An 11,691-nucleotide genomic window follows, 5' to 3' on the forward strand; every position below is an offset into this window, starting at 1 on the left:
CCGACGCTCGTGTCGCTTGACGGTGATGTCACTCGCAGAGGCTGCTCAGGACAGGACAGAACTAGATAGGCAAGGGCTCTCAATGTGAAATATCGCCACGAAAACCATCGTTAAAACAAAGTGAGTGATTTGATTACTATGAGAACCCGTTTATGGATAGACTGGTAAGGCTGCTGGAGTATTCCAGGGTAGTTGCATTGTCAAGCTGAAACTGTACTTTAAAACCATAGGTTAGCCAGTGTACTTTTGAAAAACAGATTACAAAAATGTCGTCTCCGAGTCCGGGCAAGAGGCGAATGGACACCGACGTGGTGAAACTGTATCCTTTTCACAACATCCACCACATCGCCCTGATTGGGAATCCAACTTTTGTCTGTATGCTTCACAGCTGCCAGCTCGATGGTGTTGTTTACAACGTTGGCAATTTGTTTGATTTGAAATGCACCGAGCGTATGTGTATAGCTAGCTGGTTTGTTCATGGTTTTATGGTTGTCTGGTAAAACTATAAGCGTCGGTTATTTCTGGAATAAGCAGCGAGTCCGACCGCGGCTCACGCAATACGTTAGCAAGCCAACTATTTACCTGTTTTGAGCTAAGCTACGGATTTGTTTTAAATGCCTCCACAGCCAACGCAGTTTTTTCTTGTATTACTGCTTTATTTGACTAATACCGTAATAAACAGGCGTTTCATCGTGTAATTTGTCACAGATCGAACCGAGGCCATTGGTAAACGCTGACCTCTGTAACTAAAGCTGCTATTCGCGTCAAACATTGTTAGCATTAGCCAGCTAACAGTAAGTTAGCTTGTTAATCCTCCTTAGTTTGGAGTCAACATACACCGCCAGACATTGGACAATATCTCTATTATTTGATGTTGCTTAGGTCGGAAAATGGAGGATTGATTAGAAGTCGGAAATTTAATCATTTTTGGAGTATTCGTGTTCTTAATGTTTGTACTGACAAATTCTCACATCGCGTCAGCGTAAAACTATTTTTTTCTATGGATCTTTTGTTGTGTATTTAGTTACACAATCGTTGGCCTGTTGTTGCCGTCGAACCATAAGTTAATATAATTGTTTTTTTATAGATTGTATTTGTAGTAATCAAATATCAGGACATTCACCAAACCCAAAGGTAGACGTGCTCTTCCGTTAATTACATAATTATAATGGAAATACTTGATCCAAATCGTTTTGTCAATTTAGTCTATATAAGGATATCATTTAATATTTTCAATCCGACTACTTACTTGAAAATGCACACAACATTATCAATGTAATTCGTTGTGGTTTTAAAGAACATCGAAACATTTTAACACACAAGTTTGTTGCCATTAAAGGCCCTGGCAGCATGAGCTGAATTGTTTTGTTTTTGTCCTGCAGCTCAATCCCGCATTCTGATTGGTCCGCCTGTTACCATCCGGAACATGGTAGAGGGCGGATCTTAGTGACAGCTGATCGAGGAAAAACAAACGCGCTGTACTGTGTGCACATGCAGTGGTTGGGGGTTGGGCACAAATCCCCTTTTGTTGACAGGCTACATGTTATGGAAATAAATAAATCTTTAATAATTAATTTCATTGAAAGTAGTTTCAAATAAAGAAATAAAAAATAATATAAGTGAAGCAGTAAATAAAACGATTGAGAAAATAATTTGGCCCTCCATAATATATTAGCCCGTTTGTAATAGAAGCGAAGATTTAAATATTACATGATTTTCACAGTTAAATGGCTCTATATATAGATATATGATATGCTATATATTTTTAAGCCTTTATTTTTCAATTTACTTAGGGTGAATCTGCTCTCAATTTACCGGCTGAATTTGATTGCTGTCTAGTTAATCTAACAGTTGCAATCGCTTTAAGTCCTGCAATTGATGTGCTCTTACTCAGTAGGGCAGTAAGTACTTTGGTATAAGAGCTGTGGATCCGTTATGTATCATCAATTCAATGTTAAAGTTGGATTCATTGTATACATTTATACATGTATACATTTATACCCATGTATACATTTTGACACCTAAATTGCTGTGTCACATGACCAAGAATCATCGGTGAAGCATCAGAGGAAGAAGTGCTCTATTTACAACCTGTGAGTCCGGTGGTGTTGAACTTTTCTGTGATCAAGTTATAGCCTGATAGTCGGGTGGGGTTGAACTGAGCTGTAATCTATTAACAACCAGACATTAACAGGGTGGTGTTGAATTGAGCTGTGATCTAGTTATAACCACAGAGTTGGGTGGTGTTGAACTGAGCTGTAATCTAGTAACAACCAGACAGTTGGGCTGTGTTAAACTGAGCTTGGTGCTAGTTAAAAGCAGAGTCAGCGTTTGTTTATTTAAGGATCCCCATTAGCTGAAAACGCTGTAATCAGCTACCCTTCCTGAAAATTCTTGTTACAACCAGACAGTTGGCTAGTGTTGAACTGAGCTGTGATCTAGCTACAACCAGATAGTTGGGAGGTGTTCGACAGCTGGGTGCTAGTTAAAAGCTTGGTCAGCTAAATCAGCTTTTGTTTATTTAAGGATCCTTCATTAGCTAAAAATGCTGTAATCAGCTACTCTTCCTGAAAAACTTTTCTTTATTAGATGTTTCGGGGGTGTTGAACTGCACTGTAATCTAGCAACAGCTAGACAGTTTGGTGGAGTTGAACTGAGCTGGAATATTAAAAACTAAATTAAAACTAGATGTTTGGGTGTTGAACTTAGCTGTGATCTAGTTAGAACCAGACATTCGGGTGGTGTGGAACTGAGCTGTTATCTAGTTACAACCAGGCAGTCGGGTGGGGTTGAACTGAGCTTGGTGCTAGTAAAGCAGAGTCAGCGTTTGTTTATTTGAGGATCCTCATTAGCTGAAAACGCTGTAATAAGCTACCCTTCCTGAAAACCACACATAACACATCAACAACATAACAGACTTGTTAAACCTGATGCAACCAGAGAGTCTATGGTGTTGAACTGAGTAGTTCCGCTCCTCGTCTCTGAATTATTGATTATTGATTGAGTGTTGCTACTGGAGCCTGTAGGCTAACCCTGATCAGGTGTCCTCAAACTTAATGCACTGTATATACCCTTAGCTGTATTCTTCTGTTTTAATATCGTCGTTCTATTATTATGTCCTTTCTTTGTAAAAATGAATAAATGGCGTAAGCAGTTTTTTGTTGTCCTCTGTAGTTTCCTTTACAAACCCCACAGCATTGAAAGCAAGCATGAGGTCACCATCCTCAGCGGACTGAATGAGTTTGTGGTGAAGTTTCACGGCCCACCAGGAAGTACGTGGCAGACACCTTCACCCCTCCTTCCATTTTGATAACGTTTTCGGCGGTTAGCTAACAAGGAGTCTTGATATTGTTGTGTTTCAGCACCGTATGAGGAAGGAGTTTGGAAGGTGCGCGTGGACCTCCCGGATAAGTACCCCTTTAAATCCCCGTCAATAGGTAGGTGGTCATGTATCATGGAACCTTTTTACCTTATTACCCAGCGTGTTTGGCATTACAGAGCCTTTTAACATGACCTCTGTGATTAACCTGTGTTCATTTATTTACAGGGTTCATGAATAAAATATTTCACCCCAACATCGATGAGGCGTGAGTAAGACTTCTGACGTTCAGAACCTTTCCTGATGTTTATAGTCTTATCCATGTTAAATTGCACTAATGTTGGATTATATGCACTTGAGTTGTCATGTAACCATAACGTTGTATTAATATTATACAGCCATTATCATGACTATGCTACATAATGATTTTTGAAAATATGTTAATTGTAGAACTTACATTTTGTATAGACACAATTTGTGTTCTAGTTTGACATTACCAAAAACCCAGACACCCAAATCCAACACCTCAATTTAACGTTGTTGACGTGTATGGATGTGGTTCTTTCCAGGTCAGGAACTGTGTGTCTAGATGTCATCAACCAGACTTGGACTGCTCTGTATGGTATGTGATGTATTGCATATATTCAACCTTTATAATTGTGTTGGTCATTTCAGTATAGGGCTTGTGCATCATGACGTCACATTGCAATGACTGTCACCATTATTAGAGCATAAGAGTAACCTACCGGAGTTGTAGTTGTTAGGTTGGTAGAAATGGTTTTGTAGCCTGGTTCTACCAGTTTATCTTGCAAGGTATTTTCAGTCCCTTTCACAAGAGGGTCTGACCTTTTGCCGTACACACTACAGTTGATTTGTAGCTATGGCTTGACAGAAAACACCATAAGCCAACGAGATGACTTTAATGTCACCAACTGAGCAAGCTGATACAGCTCATTCCAAAACCGGTCGAAGAACGTCAAACACATGGCTAATGTCTTACACCACTTTGCTGGCATTGATACGACAGGAAACGTGCTCTCTACTGCAGTGCCCAAACCTTTCCAAACCAGGCAACCCTGTGTGTTTTTCAAGCTAAAATAAAAAAAGACATCTATAAATGAACTAGCCAGCATGCTAACCCAAGCCTTACATCTATACTTTAACTAGCTAGCATGCTTACTAAGACTTCCCATCTGTACATTAACAAACAAGCATCGTAAATTAGACCACACATATATACATTAACTCACTAGAATGGTAACCGACCATGTATACTTGTTTACTAGCAGGTCACTGTGAAGGTCTATATGTCACAACTGTACTGTACTTTTGTAAAACATGTGTAAATCTGTGAGTTGCATTTGAAAGATGCAGACCGTTTAAGAGTTTAAGAAAAAGAAAAAAATACATTGCTTTTCATTATCAAATTCAAAATATAATGTTTCACTCTGTTTATCTTGCGCTCATGTGTCCTGAACCTGGCAACCCACGTAAGCTACGATTCTGGGTAGGAAGGGGCACTATTGGAGACAACTGTCCAATATTGGGAATTACATACACAGTACCCATCTTAAACGTTGTCAACTTTACAAATTGTACCTTTTTAAGGTCTGCGTAAAACATAATTCTTTGCCACATTTCTATGTTTAATATGATCTCAAATTCTTTCATGAGTTAATGTAAGCAGCTTTGTTGAGTCAGCTTTTCCAACATTGGTATATTGTAATGGAAGAAGTTTGAAGTGGGGGTGATTTGATGGAGTGCAGTGTGCAAGAGACTATTTTTAAATAGTAGAGACATCACACACTTGTCTTCCACAAAGGACCGTTTGTTTGTATAAACTTTCCTAATTTCAACGTTGAAACGGGAACTTTTTTTTTTGGTGTATTGACATCTATTCATGTATTATGGGGTGGCAGGATAGTCGGTTATTGATTTAATAATCTGCTGTATGACATAAGGGTAATAGTTAGAAATGGAATGCAACATCAAATACTATTTACGAAGAGCTACATTCCATGTCTTATTTATATCCTTACTAGTTAACATAAATGTATATCAATTCCATCAGTTCTTCTGCTCAGCGGGATGCTTCTTCTGCCCTCTATTTAATTTGATTTGAGAGTGTATGAGAGTGATTCATTTGCCCAGAGAAAATAAAGTAAAATATTTTAATGAACTCTGAAATGCAAATGAACCCAGATGGTGGGTTCATGTCCTAACTCCCTTTCATCTACAGAGGAGCAAACCGTCTAATATAACATCCCACTTGGGTTTTGATATAAACCAGTGAGATAGACCTCTAGTGTTGGATCTAGAAACTGCATATTATTAGTTAATTTTAATTCATTTTCTTAGAAGTCCCATACAGTTAAAATATTAAATAAAGAGGCATTCCGGCTTCTGTGATGAGTTTTTTTTATCTAGTGAAACAGGATTTGATGGTGTGACTAAGCATGAGGAATGTGGATTGGTCCTGTAATGATAGATTTATGCTCTGCCACAATGATGTAATCAATATCATTAATGGTTTAATCTGGTGACCTTATTGCCTATACTTTGTGATTCAATCAAGGTTAAAAAAAAGTCAATATATTTCCATACCCTTAATTCTCTAGTCTGACCTATTGACGGACTAGCTCTATGCCTTCTGTTGGCATTCTGAATTAGTGTTTGCAGCCAGCCACTGGCTTCCCATTATGCTCTTCGGACCCAAATTGTTTAGGTCATCCTCCAGGGGGCGCTCTTGTACAACGAAAGCATAACAAGAGAGACTTGAGGCTGGTAGTCCTTAACTGGATGTGTGCGACTGTGGGTGTGTGGTCACTAATGCAAATCTTGTGTGCAACCACTTACCAAAAAAAACAATCCGCAGACCCCGGGTTCTGTTTCCTATATCTACTCTGCAGTTGCTTTTTCAGAAACCAGGACTTGCAACACTTGGTTTTGTTTTTTGTAGCTACTCTGATATTGATTGTACGCTGTTATATGTTGTCAGCCTGACAGTGTCCGCATACAATGTAATGTCATTGTTATGCTGTTCCAACAGACCTCACCAACATCTTCGAGTCGTTTCTGCCCCAGCTGCTGGCCTACCCCAACCCCATTGACCCTCTGAACGGAGACGCAGCGGCCATGTACCTGCACCGGCCCGAGGACTACAAACACAAGATCAAAGGTGAGCCCTTAGTCAGACTTATGCATACTTGAAACCACAAGGGGGCAGTGTATCAGTTCAGACCATAAATGTACACAAACCACAGCACTAGCTCAGAAGCACAAGATCTGGTGGTCCACATAAAAATATGTTGACCAATATATCCATTTAGGGCTGTTCGATTTTTATTTTTTATTTTACTTTACGGCAGGGTTATATGACCCTGCTCTAAGTTCACTACATGTGCTCGACGAATACCAAAACTAACATGGAGTAATATGATACAGAACGAGCGTCCCCGCAACAGTCCAAGTCCAGTGAAGAATGAGATCTAGATTCAAGGGAAGCGATTAAATCAAATCAAATCTCGAGTTTGAGTCTTTAGTGGACGGATATGTGGAGCTCGTTCTGGACAGCCGTTGATTTTGAAGATTGCGTCTGAGAGAGGGTTGGGCTTCCCTACGGTACATGTGGATGTGTGGAGCTCCGTCTGAGCAGCAGATTATTTTGATGTCAGATTATTTGATGTGTCCAGAGTGAGGGTTAAGCTCAGTATAACCCCAGGATGTGTGGCACATTTCAAACACAGTATTGGTCTCTCATGCACAACGACGGTACTCAAAAAACATAGTTGCCGTGTGTCGTTACATGACCGTCTGAAAGTAGTGTTCAGATTTCACCGCGTGCAACCATATATACTTGCGTCTGGCTGTCCAAAACAAAGCGCTACTCCAGTTCCCTGCTCTGCCAATAGCGATTACTTGACACAAGCCTCCGCATTGGAGGTCAATGCATTGGCTCAAATCAGAAGACGCCCCTTCCCTCATGAAGGCCAAATTACAATTCTGAGACAGCCCGTATGCAAAGATCTATGCCACTCCTCAGCGACCTGTAGGCCTACACGCTCCTTCTGCTGTCAACGCACATGCACAGACGTGCAGTCCTCTTAGTGTTAAGCATCCATTGCTATAAGATGTTTGTTTGCTCGTTCTGTTTGCAAGTCTGGTTTCTATGGTTAAGGGATGGAGGAGCCGCGTACAGCCGTTCCATACAATCTGTCCTTGTACATTTACATATAAAGAGAGATATTGGAAGTGTATTTCTTGTATCAATGCACAACTCAGTGACTCGCAATAGAAAACTAACACCAGCTAGCTTATGCTTCAAGACCCTTTTTGGACCCTCCTTTTATTTGTATATGTGTAATTAAACTACATTACAGATTAAATGCATTCATATAGCTGAGTTTGTACATCCTCAAAGTCCAAAACTTGGTAATCAGGGTCAGTAGACTCCCCCCATTAAATCGACTTGAAGGAATATAAAGAAATCCATGCACATAGACAGAAATCCATTGTAATTCCAATGGACTTGATGGAACATCATTTTCTGATGCTCAAATACATGCCTAAATAAACCTTTGTACCATAATTAGAAGTAAATTATTGATTTTTGTTGTACATCACTTTACGGTTTTGGAGATTAGGTATTTTAGTTTAGGTTTTAGGTGATGTTTAGGTATCCGGTTAGCGTTATGTAAAGGTATGGGCCTGGTGTTGTGAAGGTCAGTGTGGGATTGAGGGCAGAGCATTGAATCATGGGAATAACCTCCGTGTCTGTTCTCCTCCTCCCAGAGTACATCCAGAAGTACGCCACAGAGGAGGCGTTAAAGGAGCAGGAGGAGCGGGCAGGAGACTCCTCGTCTGAGAGCTCCATGTCAGACTTCTCCGAGGACGAGGCGCAGGACATGGAGTTGTAGTGGAGGGGAAGGAGCCCTTTCTCCTCCTTCTCCCCCCCTTCTTCAGACTGTTTTTTCCTAAAGACTAACTCTCCGAGCTGGGATACCGCTCCCCCTCCGGATGAGACAATATTTTTTACAATAAAAAAAAAAAGAAAGAAGAAATTATGGATTTTTATCTCAAACAAGGAGCTGCAGTGTCATATCGCAAAAACAAGCAAGTGGTTATAAAAGCCCACCCCGGCATTCTGTCCCACCCGCACACACTCAAACACTGACTGTGCTCCTGTGCACACACACGCCCTCCAGGATGCTACAAGCCACAGTAAGGACCGACCCATCCACTGTACACGCTCCTTGCTACGACTCCCCTTGCTAAAAAATAGCCCCCAGCTGAGGCTTTCTCCTTGCTTAGGCTACCCCCATGCTATGGCTATAGCCCCTTTGCTAAAGCTAGCCCCTTGCATAGCCAAGCCCCTTCCTTAGTCTAGGGCAAGGCTAATGCTAGGCTAGCCCCATGGTGAAGCTAGCCCCGTCCGAACAACCACCATTGTCACCAACCTTAAGCGTAACCAAGATAGGTCGGGGAGCTAGGGCGGGAGGAAACCGGCAGACAACATGGCCGCAAGACAGAGGCTGACTCCTCTGAAAACCCCTCAATGTCTGCTGTTTGAATTGTTCCCCACTGCTCTGCGTTTGACGTCGGCCCTCCCTCAGAGAGCATGACAATCCACCGGGACTGGCCGCTGTCAACGTTAAAAAGTGAAGCTTACTGTTTGTTTAGATCTCGTGCTCTCATGTCCCTCTCGGAGTACGCCGACCACGACGTTCTGTGTAACACTGGGTTTAGCCCTCTGCTAGGGACCATCGCCAGACAGCCTATCCCCTCAAATGTATTTATTTTACCCCAATGGAAAGATTTACCGGCACTTGAACATTTGAGGTGTGTGTGTGTGTGTGTGTGTGTGTGTGTGTGTGTGTGTGTGTGTGTGTGTGTGTGTGTGTGTGTGTGTGTGTGTGTGTGTGGCGGGGGGGGGCTCTCTGTTAGGAAATCATTTGTCATTTAACAAGCATTTCTTTAATATATGTTGGCCTGGTGGGACAGTTGAGGTGCTATAGGACACTGCGGAGTTACCCTTGTACAGAGGGGATGGGTGGGGTTGGAGACGTCAAGGGTTGGGTTTCGATGTTGAGGGTTGGGTTGTGGTGATTTGGTGTCAGTGCTGTGGCGAGTACGTGGGGCAGGAATGTCCATTGGTCAAACTCCATGATTCATCCCTATGCCTGTAGCTTGTTTCTATCATAGGTGTTTGACTTGCATAGGGGTAACTTTTTTTTCAACGTGGGTGAGTCCTCATGATGTATAGTTGAATACTAAGGTCATAACACAGTAGTGCATAAAAGAAACAAGCATCATGTCAGGATATGTCTCTTGGAGCCGGAGGGTCCCAGTGTGGCAGCCCTACGCGTGTTGTTTACCTGTTGCTCTAAGCTCTGCACTACCCCAATGAGCCATCCTTCCCTGCTTCACAGAGATAGTTCACCTGTCATTTAGAGGAGCTCTTGGTTGGTTGATCACCATCCAGTGTTTGTTTTAGACTAATGGCGAGCATTGATTTGGGCTAACATCTGGAGTAACCCTGTTGACATCTGAAGTCACCGGGCAGACATCTGGAGTAACCAGGCTAATAGCTGCTGGGTAACATCCGGAGTAACCAGGCTTACATCTGGAATATCCAGGTTTACATCTGGGGTAACCAAGTAAAAATCTGTTTTCCCTCTGGAGTAACCAGGTTAAGATCTGGTTAAACTCTGTCGAAACCAAGTTAACATCTTGACTTACCTCTGCAGCAACCAGGCTAGCATCTGGCTAACCTCTGGAGTAACCAGGGTGACGTCTGGTTAACATCTGAGTAAACAGGCTAACATCTGGACTAACCACGTTAAAGTCTGGTGTACATCTGAAGTCACCGTGTTAACATCTGGAGCAACCATGTTAACATCTGGTTAACATCTTGAGTTAACTGTAAACATCTAGTTGACCTCTGGAATTACCAAGCAATCTGGAATAACCTAGAGTAACCAGGCTGACATCTGGTTAACATGGTGTAACCAGGCGAACACCTGGCTTACCTCTGTAGTAACCAGGTTAACATCTGGAGTTACCAGGCTAACATCTGGTTGACATCTTGAGTTAGCAGGTTCAGGAGGGTCTGAAAGATGGATCTGAACTACAGTAATCTGATTTCAATTTAGTGGTTCAGGTGATTAGTTTGTTTTTCAGAGAACAGCGTAATGGATCTGAGGGATCAGTTGAGGGTATTGTCTCTTATATGCATGAAAACTGTCTGGAAACAAGGCATTCAAAATGTATTTAGTGTTAATGTTGAGGCTCCCGTGAACTGTTAAAGTATTACAGGCTTAAAGCTTAAGGTTTACATCTTAACTCTCATGAAGATCAGCTAGAGTGATGTGGTCACTAAGAAAACAAATATCTTATTCTACTTATTTTAATTAATGAACCAAAATAATCCCTTTGTTTGTAGGTATTGGGTTGTTCCATAAAGAGTATTTCCCTAGAACAAATTAGATGCCCCTGAGCGAAATGTTAATCATTAACGTGTTTAAAGTCTAAATTTAGCAGTTTGAATACTTTACGTTGGTAACCAAATAAATAGGGGATGGATCGAGGGACAAGACGCAGGAGAACCTTTTCTTTAAACAAACAGAACCACTGTGCGAGTTTCACCTTGACTAATTATCATATTACCCATTTTATTTTACTAATGTACGGCATACAGTATATTTGCCGAAGATTTGTTTAAATGTTTTTATTTTGTGTTATAACCCTGATGTCAAAGATACAAGTCATGACGGCCCAATATTTTAAAAGCAAAAAAGAATAAATGTGCTTCCCTTGTATCTTGAATAAAATAAACAAATAAAACAAAGGGTGAATTTATGTTATTTGTGATTTTGTGGATATGGATGTGTTGGATCCCATGTGAGAGACCTTTACAGTGGAGAGCCTAGCCAATCCCGACTCCCACCTCCCACCAAAAGGATCTGACACTCCAATCAATTATGTCCTGGAGGTGGCGTTTTCTTTTTTTAAAACTCTTTAGGCCTAGTTCACCGATGTCGTAACCAGGAGCTCTGAATATCTTTCATCTTAGTTTGTTTGGTATTGGTGTACAGATGTCGGTCTTTGGTAAGTCGGCGTTTCCACAGAAGTCAAGGAAGACTAAAGCAGGGTTATTTTCAATTGCCCACAACAAGAACCCAACCTCGAGCGAGTTATAGTCTGCAGCTGATCGTAATTGGCTTATCACAGGTAAGGAACATATTTAATGAACGCACTTGAATAAATAAACATTCAAACCGACAGCATTAATACATAATTACAAAAGATGGGAGAGCCTTATTTAGGCTACTTCAAACGGACTGCCCTTCTCTTCTACCCACTTTGTCAAACGC

At 41.3% G+C, this 11,691-nt stretch overlaps 1 protein-coding gene across 1 annotated transcript; it reads left to right on the plus strand.

Moving 5' to 3' along the window:
- The first annotated feature begins 43 nt into the window (after positions 1-43).
- Positions 44-11,172, plus strand: LOC311356895 (ubiquitin-conjugating enzyme E2 H). Its single transcript, XM_084476751.1, has 7 exons — positions 44-319; positions 3,196-3,272; positions 3,363-3,437; positions 3,548-3,587; positions 3,889-3,941; positions 6,369-6,497; positions 8,111-11,172. The coding sequence occupies exons 1-7, from the start codon at positions 267-269 to the stop codon at positions 8,233-8,235; spliced, it is 552 nt and encodes a 183-aa protein (XP_084332877.1). The 5' UTR covers positions 44-266; the 3' UTR covers positions 8,236-11,172.
- Positions 11,173-11,691: the final 519 nt, after the last annotated feature.

This window comes from Micromesistius poutassou, assembly GCF_964030765.1.
Source record: "Micromesistius poutassou genome assembly, chromosome: 13".
Classification (NCBI taxonomy): Eukaryota; Metazoa; Chordata; class Actinopteri; order Gadiformes; family Gadidae; genus Micromesistius; species Micromesistius poutassou.